Here is a 15,215-nt window from a genome sequence, read left to right on the forward strand (position 1 = left end):
TCGCGAACGCGGTCAAAGCCTCACGTTCACGAAGCACAAAAATTCCACTGCTCAATTTTCCTCTTTTGAAAACACAAGCTCCTTCTCGCGAACGCGAAGCTTTAGCTGCAAAGGCTTTCGCGAACGCGACCCCTTCCACGCGAACGAGATGAACAAACTCCTGGGGTCCTAGCTGTACCAACTTTCTTCTTTGCAAACGCGACTCCACTCACATGTTCGCGATACACACTCTGCCTCACCCTTCGCGAACGTGGGACCTACATCACAAAGGTGAAGAGCAACTCACCTGCCTTACTCAACATCCCTTCGCGAACGCGAAGAAGGATTTCTCTGCAATAAAATACCAAAAAATCTGCCATCTCTTCTAGTCCAAAAATGATCTGTTCACCATTCGAAACTCATGCGAGGCCCTCGGGACCTCGACCAAACATGCCAACATATACCATAACATCATTCAAACTTGTTCCAAACTTTAAAACGCTCCAAACAACATCAAAATATCAAATTACCATCGTATTTAAGCTTAAGGATTCCAAATCTTCCGAATTCCGCAACGATCGAAAAGTCTCTCAAACCCCATTTGAATAACCCGAAATTTTGCACACACGTTACAAATGACACAACGGACCTACTCCAATCTCCGTAATTCCATTGCGACCCCGATATCAAAATTTCAACTGCCTCCCGGAAAATGCTAAATTGCCAACTTCGCCAATTCAAGCCTAAATCTACCACGAAGCTCCAAAATACATTCTGATCACGCCCCTCAGTCCCAAATCACCTAACGAAGCTATCCGAACCATCGGAATTCACATCCGAGACCTTTTCATATAAGTCAACATCTGATTGACTTTTCGATCTTACGCTTACTAAAAGAGACTAAGTGTCTCATACCTCTCCCAAACTATTCTGAAACCGAACCAACAAACCTGATACCACATAATACAGTTGAAAAAGACACAAAGAAGCAAAAATTGGGGAAACAGAGCGATATCTCATGAAACGACCGGTCGGGTCGTTACATCCTCCCCCTCTTAAACAAACGTTCGTCCTCGAACGAGTCAAGAAACATACCTGAAACCTCAAATAGGTGAGGATACCTTCTCCGCATCTCCCCCTCGGTCTCCCAGATAGCCTCCTCCATAGGCCGGCCTCTCCACTGCACTTTCACTGAAGCTATATCCTTTGATCTCATCTTTCGGACATGCCGCTCCAAAATAGCCACAGGCTCCGCATCATAAGTCAAATCACCATCTAATTGAACCGTGCTGAAATCCAAGACATGAGACGGATTGCCAATATACTTCCGGAGCATAGAAACATGAAATACCAGATGTACACTCGACAAGCTGGGTGGCAAAGCAAGCTCATAAGCCACCTCCGCAATCCTTCGAAGTACCTCGAAAGGCCCAATGAACCAAGGACTCAATTTACCCTTCTTCCAAAATCTCATAACACCCTTCGTGGGTGAAACCCTTAGTAGAACCTTCTCCCCAACCATGTAAGACACATCAAGGACCTTCCTATCAGCATAACTCTTTTGTCTTAATTGCGTTTTACGAAGCTGCTCCTGAATCACCTTCATCTTGTCCAAAGTATCTTGCACTAAGTCTTTAGCCAAAAGCCTAGCCTCACCCAGCTCAAACCAACCAACTGGAGATCTACACCGTGTCCCATATAAACCCTCATATAGAGCCATTTGAATACTCAACTGAAAAATGTTGTTATAAGCAAACTCCGCGAGCGGTAGAAACCAATCCTATGACCCTCCAAAGTCAATGACACAAGCGCGCAACATGTCCTCCAATATCTGAATAGTGCGCTTGGACTACCCGTTCGTCTGAGGGTGAAAAGTTGTGCTCAACTCAACCTGAGTACCCAACTCTCTCTATACGGTCCTCCAGAACTACGAAGTGAATTGAGTACCTCTATCTGAAATGATAGAAACTGGGACACCATGCAAGCGAACAATCTCTCGAATATAAATCTCTGCTAACCGCTCCAATGAATAGGTAGTACACATAGGAATAAAGTGTGCGGACTTGATCAGTCGATCCACAATCACCCAAATGGCATCAAACTTCATCAAAGTCCGTGGGAGCCCAACTATGAAATTCATGGTGATCTGCTCCCACTTCCACTCTGGAATATCTAACCACTAAAGCAAGCCACCCGGTCTCTGATGCTTATAGTTCACCTGCTGACAATTGAGACACTGAGCTAAAAATCCCACAATATCTTTCTTCATTCTCCTCCACCAATAGTGTTGCCTCAAATCCTGATACATCTTCGCGACACCTGGATGGATGGAATACCATGAGCTATGGGCCTCCTCCAGAATCAACTCTCAAAGCCCATCTACATTGGGCACATATATCCAGCCCTGCATCCTCAATACCTATCCGGCCATGCATCCTCAATACCCCATCAATAGTCACATCTCTAGCATCATCGTTCTGAACTCTGTCCTTGAGGACAAGCAAATGAGGATCATCATAATGGCGCTCTCTGATGCGATCAAACAAGGAAGACCGAGAAATTACACAAGTTAATACCCGACTAAGCTCCGAAATATCCAACCTCACGAACCGATTGTCCAAGGCTTAAACATCAACTGCAAGAGGTCTCTCCCCAACAAGAATATATACCAAACTGCTCATACTCACCGCCTTCCTACTCAAGGCATCGGCCACTATATTGGCCTTCCCTGGATGGTATAAGATAGTGATATCATAATACTTTAGCAGCTACAACTATCTCCGCTGCCTCAAATTGAAATCTTTCTGCTTGAACAAGTGTTAGAGGCTACGATGATTAGTAAAAACCTCACAAGGCACACCATACAGATAATGCCTCCAAATTTTCAATGCATGAACAATGGCAGCCAACTCTAGATCATGAACGGGGTAGTTCTTCTCATGGGGCTTCAACTGACGAGAAGTATAAGCAATCACTCTAGCCTCCTGCATCAACACACACCCAATACCAACTCTCGAAGTATCACAATACATTGTATATGAACTGAAGCTGATGGCAAAACTAACACTGGAGTTGTGATCAAGGTAGTCTTGAGCTTCTGAAAGCTTGCCTCACACTCATCCAACCACCTGAATGGAGCACCCTTTTGAGTCGTTTTGGCCAAGGGTGATGCTATAGATGAAAATCGCTTAACGAAACGACGTTAATAGCCCGCCAAACCAAGAAAGCTACAAATCTTTATGGTTGAGGATGGTCTGGGCCAACTCTAAACCGCCTTTATCTTCTTCGGATCAACCTTAATACCCTCATTGGACACTACATGCCCCAAGAAAGCCACTGAACTGAGCCAAAACTCACACTTGGAGAACTTTGCATAAAGTTTCTTCTCCCTCAATCTCTGCAATACAACTCTCAAATGCTCCACATGCTCCTCCTAACTATGCGAGTATACCAGAATATCATCAATGAATACAATAACGAATGAGTCGATATAAGGCTAAAACATGTTGTTCATCAAATGCATGAACGTTGTTGGGGCATTGGTCAGCCTAAAAGACATTACAAGGAACTCATAATGACCATATCAGGTCCTAAAGGCTGTCTTAAGAATATCCGAGTCCCTGATCTTCAACTGGTGATACCCTGACTGGAGATCAATTGGAGAACACTCTCGCTCCCTGAAGCTGGTCAAATAGATTATAAATACGAGGCAAAAGATACTAGTTCTTGATTGTAACTTTGTTCAACTTCCTGTAATAAATGCACATCCTCATCGTGCCATCCTTCTTATTCACAAATAGAATAGGCGCACCCTAAGGCAAAACACTAGGCTGAATAAACCCATTATCAAGGAGTTCATGAAGCTGCTCTTTCAACTCCATCGGTGCCATACGATATGGTAGAATCTAAATAGGCTGAGTGCCTGGCACCAAATTAATACCAAAGTCAATATCCATGTCTGGTGGCATGCACGTCAGGTCTGCAGGAAACACGTTGGGAAAATCCCTCACTACTGGAACAGAATCAATACTAGGAGTCTCTACACTGACATCCCTCACAAAAGCTAAGTATGAGAGACAACCTTTCCTAACCATCTGCTGGGCCTTCAGAAATGAAATCACCCTACTGGGGACAAAATCAATCGAACCTCACCACTCAATCCGTGGCACACCCAGCATAGCCAACATCACTATCTTAGCATGACAGTCCAATATAGCATAGCACGAAAATAGCCAATCCATGCCTAATATTACATCAAAGTCCACCATACAAAGCAACAAAAGGTCAACTCGTGTCTCCAGACCCCCAATAGTCACCACAAATGACCGGTATACACGATCCACAACAATAGTATCGCCCACTGGGGTAGATACATGAACAGATGAAACAAGAGACTCATGTGGCGTATCCAAATAAAAAGCAAATTATGATAACACATATGAAAAAGTGGAACCCGGATCAAATAACATAGAGGCATCTTTGTGGCAAACTAAGACAATACCTCTAATCACGGCATCTGAAGCAATAACATCTGGTCTAGCTGGGAGTGCATAGAAATAGTCCTGACCACCACCGGATCGACCTTCCCTTTTAGGGCGACCCCTAGCTTACCGACCCCCGCCCCTAGCTGCCTGGGCGGGTGGTGAAGTAACTAGAGCTGAAGTCGAGGGCTGACTCCTCTGCTGAGCTGGACCCCCAAGAAGACGAGGACACTGCCTCCTCACATGCCCAAACTCTCCACACTCATAACAACTCCCTGGTGCTGGAGACGGGGACTGAAGGGAATCCCTGGAACCGGGATGACTGGTAGAAGAACTTGATACAGAAGAGCCCTGAACTGCTGGAGTACGGGATGAAATTTGGGCTGGAAGGGCACCAAGTGATGAATGGACCTGATAAGAACTGTGAGAACCATGGCCCGATGATGCCCCATGATGAATTGGGCGAGCCAACTAGGCTTGTCTAAATGGGCGGCCTCTGCCGTGCTGAAATTGGCCTCTCAATGGAGCACCACCAAAACTACCAGATCCTCGAGACCTCTTGCCTCCCTCTCATCTCACTCTTGGGGACGAGCTGACTCAATCTCTCGAGCAATATCAACAACCTACTCAAACGTAGCACCTGACACCCTCTCTCTAGTCATGAGAATTTGAAGCTGATATGTGAGGCCATCCATGAAACTCCTGATCCTCTCTCTATCTGTAGGAACCAACCAAATGGCATAATGAGCTAATTCTTAAAATCTCATCTTGTACTGCATCATAATCATATCATCCTGACGCAATTGCTTGAACTGCCTGCGCAACTCCTCTCTATAAGACTGTGGCGCATACTTCTCCAAAAGGAGAGTGAAAAACTACTTCCAAGTAAGGGGTGCTGCATCAACAGGCCTATGCCTCTCATAGGCCTCCCACCAAGTAAAGGCATCTCCTGAAAATTGGAAAGTAGTGAACGAGACACTACTGGTTTCCAAAATACTCGCGGTCCGAAGCATCCTCTGACATTTGTCTAAGAAACCCTAGGCATCCTCGCCCTCTGCACCACTGAAAGTCATAGGCTGAAGTTTACCAAACCTTTCCAATTGACGCTACTCTTTGTCGGGCATAACTGGTACAACATAATCCTGGGCTGGTGCACCGGCTAGGCTGGAGGTGCCCCCAGTGTCTGAAATCCCTGCACAACCTGCTCAGATGTGTGAGCAGCGAGAGTCTAAGTGCCTCTCCCGGCCTGAGAAGTAGCTGTGGCCATAGTAACTGAGATCGCTTGAGCCAGACCAGTGCACACTGATAGAATCTGGGCTAGGGACTCATGAAGGCCTCGAATAACAATCGGCATAGCCGGTGCCTGAGTTGGTTCTGCTGGAGCGTCCGCAACTGGGACCTGATCATGAACTGGGGCGGCTGGTGGATCTACAAGTGCTTCCCAAGATGCTATGCAGGCCATACCCTCTCCCCTACAATGGCCTCGACTGCAACCTCGGCCTTTCGTGGCCCCAACTGGTGGCACTGGTGGTCGTCCGTTCTGGCCGGTAGCATGTATCCTCACCATCTGTGAGAGAATAGAATAATAGAAGTTTAGTACCAAAATCAACAGATTCGCACGACAGGAATTTCAAGAATGTGAAGTTTTTCCTAAAGGTTCTGCAGCCTCCCGAGGATAAGTACAAACATCTCTGTACCGATCTGCGAGACTCTACTAAACCAGTTCATGACCTGTGAGACCTATGTAACCTAGGCTCTGATACCAACTTGTCACGACCCCAAACACCCTGGTCGTGATGGCACCTATCACACTACTAGGCCAGCCAAAACAATACGAACAATATGAAAATCTTTTGAAAAAATCATTTTTCTAAACAAATTAAGTCTCAAATCTTTCATTTTTAAGATATCAAAAGAAATACGCGGAAACAAATACGTAAATACATCAACACAACCTAAATCTCGTGTCACTAGTCATGAGCCACTAAGTACAACTCAACACTATCTGCTTAATACAAAATAAGCCTGAAATATAAAGTACTATGATAGGAAGGAGAAAGGTAGGGCTGCGAACGCCGCGCAGCTACCTTGCTAACTCCGGAAATACACAGAAGCTGCTGAAAGCTCTCACTCTGATGCTCGAGCACCTGGATCTGCACACAAGGTGCAGGGAGAATGTGAGTACCCCAACTCAGTAAGTAACCAAAGTAAATAAAGTTTAAGAACAGTGAAAAGCATTTAAAAACCATATGCATACTTTATCAAGAATCTCAAGAGAAATGTCAAAGTCAAAATCTGCATTTCAATAACCAATTATCTCGTAAAAACTCCAGTTTAAATGAAAATCCTTTAAAACATTTATTCAACATTTTTCAGTAGAGGCTCAGTATAAAAAGGAGTGAAAATAGAAAATTTGATAAACAAGCCCCTCGGGCAAAGTATTACTCATAAGTATAGCCCCTCGGGCAAGCCTCTCAGTCACTCGTGACTCAACTCTCATCAATCAGTACTCACACTCAGCACTCCCGCTTAATAGATATATCATAATAAATATCTCTGTGGCGTGCAGCCCAATCCGTAATATATATATATAGTCGACTACGCTCACTGGGGGTGTACAGATTCCGGAGGGGCTCCTACAGCCCAAGTGTTATATCGTTGCGGCGCGCAGCCCGATCCAATATATCACTACGGGGGCAGGCCGATCCAATATATCACTACGGTGAAATATAAAGGGTGAACGAATCAAAGAAAATGAGTTTTATTGAAGGTTGTCGATTTAGGATAAAATACGATCTGAGCTATAATATCCGGTATTTATGGACTATTGCCATACAAGGTACCATATGACCATGATAGTATGATGTATATAGTATATTAAAAATGATTAGTATTTTAATTAATTTAAGATAATTCTTAATTATGTGGGTAATTGGTTAATTATTGGTTTAATGGGAGATTAACCATGTAATTAAGGATTTGTCGATATTTTTAGGTAGGACAAAGCCCCCCACATGGCAGAAAGTGGAGGAAGATTTAATAAGTGACTCTTAAATTTAGGTAATCAAATTAAGAGGGCACACAGATACTACACTTAGCCATCCCTTGCAAACACGTAGAAAGGGGAGTTTGTATTAGTCATCCCTACATTTTGTCTTGAATGGATATCAAAATTCATTTGGAGGAGATTTGGAAATTCATATGAGACTCCATATTACAATAGAAACGGGAGTTCTTTGATTAGTAAGGAATTCATACGAAATTGCACTGCGTAATAACAACGAGATTTTGCAATTCTAAGGGAGTACGATGCAATCCTTCTCAAGAATATCATACGGATTTTTTCCTACTCTAGGTATGTTAAGGCTAAACCTTATCTTCATTTTGGCATGATCCCGTAACTACATGTGTTTGATAACAAGACATAAAGAGAAGTTCATACTCCCGAATTTATATACATTATCCTAGTCTCATAAGTTACACTATTCTCTCTTATCGGGACTTTATATTCAATTGAGTATTGTTTTCTTCTAGTCAAGAGAGCAGAGGGTATATACACACACACACACACACACACACACACACACACAGAGTTAGTATTTTCACCACCATTGAGCTATAATTGGTGGGCAGGCCCCTACTGGGCAACCTTTGATCAGATGGTAAGTTATATACCGAGCCTATTATGGTCGAACGCCTATATTAGCGAGCCCAGTTGTCCGAGATACAACGCCTAGTATGGTCCAGTGCCTATGAGTGAGCCTACTATTGTAGAGCAGTTATATATACCGAGCCTTATATGGCCGGAAAGTTATTTGATTTACTATATTAAGAGAGTTGAGTCAGTATCAGCGGGTAAGTATATCTCCAGATCATCTTTGACTCCCAGTTACTTTTAGTTATTATACTATCAGTTCAGTTTCAGCTTTCAGTTATTTTATTGCCTTGCATACTCGGTACATTATTTTGTAACAACGTCCCTTTTCCTGGGGACACTGCATTTCATGCGTACAGGTTCAGATAGACAGACGGGTAGACCTCCTCAGTAGGTGTTTCCCGAGTTTAGCTTTATCGGTAAGCTTCATGTCCTTCAGAGTTGCCGGGTCTAGAGTTTTGTACATTTTATGTATATATGTATATAGGTTATGTGTAGGTCGGGGCCCTATTCCGATCATAGTACATCCATCAGTAAAGGTTTGTAGACATATCTTGTTATTTAGTGAAGTATGTTGGGCTTGTAGGCCTAGTATGTATATTTTGTTGGTTTGTCAGCTGTAGTAGATATGATGGCGTTGTTGGCCCAGCTTTATATTGATGTTTAGTCAGCGTTAGTTTACGTTTAGTTTTATATTTTACTTCGCAAATTGTCTTACAATGTGGCCCCATGGCCAAAGTATGACATTATATGTTCAGAGTCCCTTAGTCGCAAGTTGGTACGCAAGGATAGGTGAGGCACCGGGCTCCGATCTTGCACCCCCCTTCCCCCAGGTTCGGGGCATGACAGAAGTGGTATCAGAGCATTTCTGTCCAGGGAGTCTACAAGCCGTGTCTAGTAGGGTCTTGTTTATAGATGTGTTGTGCACCACATTATATAAGCTGGGGACTACAGGGCATTTAGGAGTTGGTTATCCTTCTTTCAAATCTAAATCGTGTTGTAGAACTGAGTTATAGGAAATTTTAGTTAAACTTACGTGTTGGCGTTTGCAAGCACAGATGACGGTGACTAGGAAGACTACGGCTAGCCAAATGAGAGATACATCAGTAGGTGAGGGGACTAGCAAGGTACCCCCAGTAGATGGGGCCCAATCTGAGGCCGAGGGAGAGACCCCTACTCAGCCATTACAGGCGCCTCCACCACCTGAGGAGATTCCTAGGGAGCCCGCACATCCACTTTCCCCTCCGCTTCCATTAGATCAGGACTTGAGAAGTGCAGTGCATTTGTTGACACAATTGGTATCTACCCAGCAACAGGCCAGGGCATCCGCTAGTGCAGGATCTTCTAAGGGGTTTGGGATTTCAAGGGTCCGAGATTTTATTGCTTTGAGTCCCCCAGAGTTCACGGGGACAGATCAGAGGGAGGACCCGCAACTTTCATAAATCAGCTTCATAGGATCTTTCGAGTTATGCATGCCACGGAGAAATAGGCAGTTGAGTTAGCATCTTTTCAACTTCGAGATATAGCCATCCTTTGGTACGAGGGATGAGAGAGGTCCAGGGGACGTGATGCACCTCCAGCTATTTGGAAGAATTTTTCAGATGCCTTCCTTGACCAGTACTTACTGCGGAAGATCCGACAGGCTCGAGTCGATCAGTTTCTAGCCCTCAAGCAGGGCAATATGAGTGTTCGAGAGTATAGTCTCCATTTTGACTCATTGGCTAGATATGTTCCATCCATAGTTGCTACTATGCGGGACAGGATCTACAGGTTTATAGTAGGATTGGCCCCAGAGTTGACCAAGGCATGTACCGCCGCTGCATTGCAGGATAGTATGGATATTTCCCAGATTCAGGCATTCACCTAGAATATAGAAAGAGGTAGGCATCGGCAGCAGGGTACTGAGAGGACTAAATTCGGGCAGCATAAGAGGATGAGATTTTCCAGGTCTCAGGAGCAGTCTCAGGGTAGTTATAGGCCCCAGTACTTCGAACGGCCACCTAGGCCTCTACCACCTCAGTTAAAGGGTTACAGGCATGGCCGATATACTCAGTCAAGACCAGGTAAGAGCTCATGGGCATCGGGTTTGCAGCGACAGTGAGGTTTAGTGCAGACACGGTCATTTCTTCCGTGGTGTAACATATGTGGTAGAGGACACTTGGGCCAATGCCGAGCTGGTTCCAATGCCTGTTATAAATGTGGACATCCGGGGCATATGATGCGAGATTGCCCAAATAGAAATTCTGGGGGTATGGCACAACCAGTGAATTCAGCAACAGGATCATCTATGTCTGTGCATCCTTCAGGGCGCGAGTCTCAGTCTTCGGGTGGTAGAGGTAGAGACAGAAGTAGAGGTTCCAGTTCAGGTGGTAACCGGAATCGTAGTTATGCTTTAGCGGGTCGACATGACCAAGAGTCTTCACCAGACCATGTGACAGGTATGTTGACCATTTGCACTCACGATGCTTATGCCTTGATAGACCCATGATCTACTTTGTCGTGTATTACCCCTTTGTCGCGGGGAAGATGGGCATAGTGCCTGAAATATTAAGTGATCCTTTTGCGGTATCCTGGTCGGAGAATCAATTATTACTAGACGGGTTTACCAAGGTTGTACAGTGACAGTTTGTGACAGTTTGTGGTCGTTAGACCTCAGCCGACCTAGTTGAGCTAGAGATGTTGAATTTTGATGCTATTATGGACATGGACTGGTTGACGGCTTGTTATGCCACAGTTGATTGTCGAAAAAATGCAACTAGACATAGTCACCGCCAATGCAATTGTTCTTCTTCTTTTATGGAAGATGGCATGGCACTGAAAACGACCTTAGGCCTGGAAAATATATTCTTTATGTTTCAGTAGGGAAACTATCCACAACCGGACAAAGTAGACAACAGTTTGCAAAAATGATATTACGCCGTTATAAACCTCTTGAATGGTCCTCATCAATCATTTTTGTCTCAGTGGCATTGACAGTCCCTAACTTGACAACACTAACTTCATTTTCATATTCTCATAATCTTATTCAGATTTAATGGGCCTAATGGCTTTTCCAAGTGTTAAAATCTCTTTCCATATATAGTATTTAAAAATTGAATCTTGATGGATTAGTTAGTAATTCCACCAAATGCTGACAGATCATCCATCAAATGCTGATGAGTCCACCCTGTTTTCTTTATTTTCTGTATGCATGAAAAGGTGAGATGGGGTTGCTGTAAGGTAGATTTTTGTGAGTGTGGTTTACTTTCTCCAGCTTGTTTTGAGACCCTTTTTGAGTTGTTTCCAACCATATCATTCCTTTACTTACTTGTCCACCCTTTTTCTTTACTTCTTTGAATCTGTTTATTTAGCTTAACTTACAAGTATCATAATAATTGCTTCTTCCTTTGAGTTCTTGCTTGATCAATCATCTTCATCCATGGCTACTGAGACTGTATCATCAGATCATCCTACTGCCCTTGAGGTATTCAGTGAATCCCTCTTCCTTCTATTAAATTTTCCAGATGAATATTTGTTTTTCTTCTTTGTCTTGTTATTTGATAATTGCATATGTTTAAAGCTCTGTGAAACTTCTGATGTTATTCCCTTTTTCCTATTTAGTCCTCTGTGTTTAGTTGTATTAGAGAGAATCAAACTGTAGACATCATAAAAGCTAGTCATAGGAAATGAAATAAAGGAACAGAGAGGGGACTGTTAGGGCACCGCGGAGTACTTGTTTTTACTTTTTCACCAGTGACATATTAATTAGCAGAAGCTAATGTGTCAAAGAAAAATAAGAATTCTTACTTGGGAAGGATATAACTTATACTTCCTCCATTTCACTCCATAGTTGACATGCATATTAAAAATAAATTTTGATTTTTACCTGTCACTTTACGATATCAGACAAAAAATTTTTTTTGTTATACCTACAGTATTTATTACTTATCTTAAATCATTTTCTCAAATCCAATAAAATATGCATCAATTAATATGGGTATCATGGTAAAAAAGAAAAAATTATTTTCCAGAGGGAGTACTAAGCATCCTCAAGCAGAAAAGTGAATTCTTTTGTGAAAATAATGAAATTGCCATCTGTATCGTAACAGAATTAAAAGAAAAATGAAGTCTAAAGAGTTTTAACGAGATGGCACCATGGGTTTGGCCTAGCGGAAATGAAGTGAGTAAAAATTATGGTAGTATCTGGGTTTACATCCCAGCAAACATAGTTACTTGATCGATACCTGTGTTGGTAGAAGAAAATAGGTACGAGTTAGAATAGTCGAGGTGTAGACTTGATTTGCTTTGTCGTTTATGACCTAGGTGCACACTAAAAATATGGGAGTTCAAATAAGAGGATGGAGCATCTTTTCCTACTGTGCTTTCTCTGAGTGACAATCTTAGTTATAGCTTACTAGGAAATAGCCTATCCCTTTAAATTGCTCTTTTCCTTTTCCGATAGCTTTATGTTTTATCAAATCTTGTTCCACACTACCAAGGCACAAAAGAACAAGCTGCCACACTTTTAAAGTGAAAGCCTTGTGTGCTTGAACTTTCTCATCTTTTTACCTTCTTTTTCTCTTGTAGTCTGTTGATTCAACTTTTTAAAAGATTGCTACTTTTCTTGGTTGGTACTTCTCTTTGTTCTGTTTAATTCTTGCTCTCATGTTTACAACAGCAAGTTGAGAAGGAAGTGCATGAAGAGGTTAAGACAATGGACTCTCCGAAGGACAATGAAGTGAAACCTAAAGAGGACTCTCCAAGTCAAGTGTTGTCTTCTGCTGAATCAGTAGAAAACATAAATATAGAGAGTGTAACTCCAGCAATTGAAGAGATAAAGAAGAAGAGTGATGAGGAAGAGAAACCGAAAGTAGAAGAACCAGCACAAACTGTTATCGAAGAAATAAAAAAGAAAGCTGATGAGGATGAGAAGCCAACAATAGAGGAGGTAAAGAAAACTGATGAGGTCGAGACGCCTAAAACTGAACAACAAGCACCAGCAATCACTGCTACTGAAGAAGTTAACAAGCATGTTGAGACTCCGGCTTCGGATGTTACAAGAGAAGAAGTTGTAGTATTAAACAAGGAATCCGCCCCTGAACCTGAAGCTGATAGTGTTCCAGAAGAAGCAGTTGATGTTGTCAAAGGTGAATTAGAATCTGAAAAGGTTGAAATTCCACAGAAAGAATCTGAGAAAGAGCTGCAGGACAAACCAACGATAGAAGAATTACAGGCCAATGAACCACAGAAAGCTGTGGCAAAAGAAGAAGAAGAAGAAGTTTCAGAAGCAGAACAAAATAAGGAAAGAATTGTTGCTAATGTAGAGGACAAACTGGCTGAACAACCAGAAGTTAGTGAGAAGATTGAGCAAGAACCTGCTGAGACTAAGCCTGAAAATACAGAGGCTATAACTGATGTACTATTGAAGGAGGAGGTGGGAAAGGTTGAAGAGATTAATGATACAAAAGATGTGAAAACTAATCAAGAAGATGAGAAGAAAAGTGTTGTAACTGAAGCAAAGGAAGTTGAAACATGTGAACTTCCTGAAAAAGCCCCAGAAGTTGAGATTGCTCCTAGAGGCATTGAACTAATTTCTGAGAATCGAAACAAGAAGGATGAGATAAATCTTACCACAGAAGTCCATGAAGCTACTGAAGTTGAGAAGAAAGTGAATGAGACCACTGCTACTGTTACTGAAAAATCAGTTGAAGAGTCTCAGAAGCCTGAGACAGAAACAAAAGTAGAAGAAGAAACTGCTGGAGAAGTTGAACCAAAGTTGGAGCAAAAGGTAAAAACAGATGCTGCTAAGGATGGTGAAGAAAGGAAAACTTTGGAAGAAGCTTTTAAAGAAGAAGTTCCACCCAAGACAAAGCAATCAAACAACCTTATTTCCAAGATGAAGCAGTCTCTTGTGAAGGCTAAGAAAGCAATCATAGGAAAGTCTCCAAGCTCCAAATCTGAAACAAAAAATGAAGTTACAGCCAAATAAAAGACATCAGCAGCAGTGAAACCAAGAAAAAACAGACAGCATCATAACTTTATTTGTTGTGTGATTTTTCATTCTTGTTTTCTGTCATCAGGGGTCCTGCTATATTTCTACTTCCACTTCTGTTTGCTGCAAGTTTTAGTTATTATCCTAGGTATACCATAGTTGTGCTTTTTTTAATCTTCCAAACTAGAAAGGGTGGTTTTCTTGATTTCTTCTTATTTGATCTCTGCATTCGATTTGTCTAATCGTGGAAGAACTTATTCAATTAATTGGATGGTGATGTACATAAAGAACTGTCACATTTATGAATATTAGTTTTATTATTATTTGTCATTAATCATTATTATTGTTTTATGGTTTTGTGGGCATCTTGATGTTTTGATGTTGTTTTGGATCCCATAAATACAACATACTATATAGATGATAATATGAGATTGAGTGTGTTAGGTGTTTGTCCAGATTTTCTTACCATAATTGGTTTTCCTATCTCAGGAAGGAAAGTACAACATATTTACCATAATTGGGTTTTTCTTTTCCTAGAAGGAAAATATAATTCTTTCATATTTGGTAGTCCCTTTTCTTGTAGAAAAACTTTGGAGTTCTATAAATTGGAGATTCGTCCTTCTCATTCAGTAGCATTCACAATGTAGCCATATGGGATTTGAGAGTTGTGTTTAGGGGGAGAACTTTACGGGACAAGTGTTAGTGTATCACTTGTGTTTGCCTCTTAGTGAGAACTTTACGGGACAAGTGTTAGTGTATCACTTGTGTTTGCCTATTCGTGAGGTTGTTCTCTCAATATTAGGTCAGTTGACCGAACCACGTTATATTTTTGTGTCTCTTTTTGTAGATTTCTCTTTTGTTATCTAATTTATCGTCGTTGAGGATTTACTTTACTAGCTTCCGCATGACATGTGATTTTCTTCGGTCCTGTAGCAGCCAAAAAGTGTAACTTAAACTCTATATATATTGTTGAACAATTCTTTCAAAAGTATATATATTGGCAAGTTTCAGTAGGTACAGTGATACAGACTCACTGATACTCGCACGACTCCAACCATTTACTTAAATTATGGGTCGATCTCTAACAGCTTGTTTGGATGGTTGTTACGCATTGTATCGTATTGTTACT

General features: G+C 42.0%; 2 protein-coding genes across 2 annotated transcripts; one reads left to right on the forward strand and one right to left on the reverse strand.

Annotated features, from left to right (window-relative positions):
* Nucleotides 1–888: 888 nt before the first annotated feature.
* Nucleotides 889–1,699, reverse strand: LOC138881211 (uncharacterized). Its single transcript, XM_070161420.1, has 3 exons — nt 1,400–1,699; nt 1,075–1,303; nt 889–929 (listed from the first exon to the last, which is right to left on the reverse strand). Exons 1-3 carry the CDS (start codon nt 1,697–1,699, stop codon nt 889–891), a joined length of 570 nt encoding a protein of 189 aa, XP_070017521.1.
* A 9,452-nt stretch (nt 1,700–11,151) lies between these two features.
* Nucleotides 11,152–14,416, forward strand: LOC104241014 (uncharacterized). The gene is made up of 2 exons (XM_009795913.2): nt 11,152–11,578; nt 12,773–14,416. Exons 1-2 carry the CDS (start codon nt 11,534–11,536, stop codon nt 14,081–14,083), a joined length of 1,356 nt encoding a protein of 451 aa, XP_009794215.1. The 5' UTR covers nt 11,152–11,533; the 3' UTR covers nt 14,084–14,416.
* The last annotated feature ends 799 nt before the right edge of the window (nt 14,417–15,215 follow it).

This window comes from Nicotiana sylvestris, chromosome 11 (genome assembly GCF_000393655.2).
Source record: "Nicotiana sylvestris chromosome 11, ASM39365v2, whole genome shotgun sequence".
Classification (NCBI taxonomy): domain Eukaryota; kingdom Viridiplantae; phylum Streptophyta; class Magnoliopsida; order Solanales; family Solanaceae; genus Nicotiana; species Nicotiana sylvestris.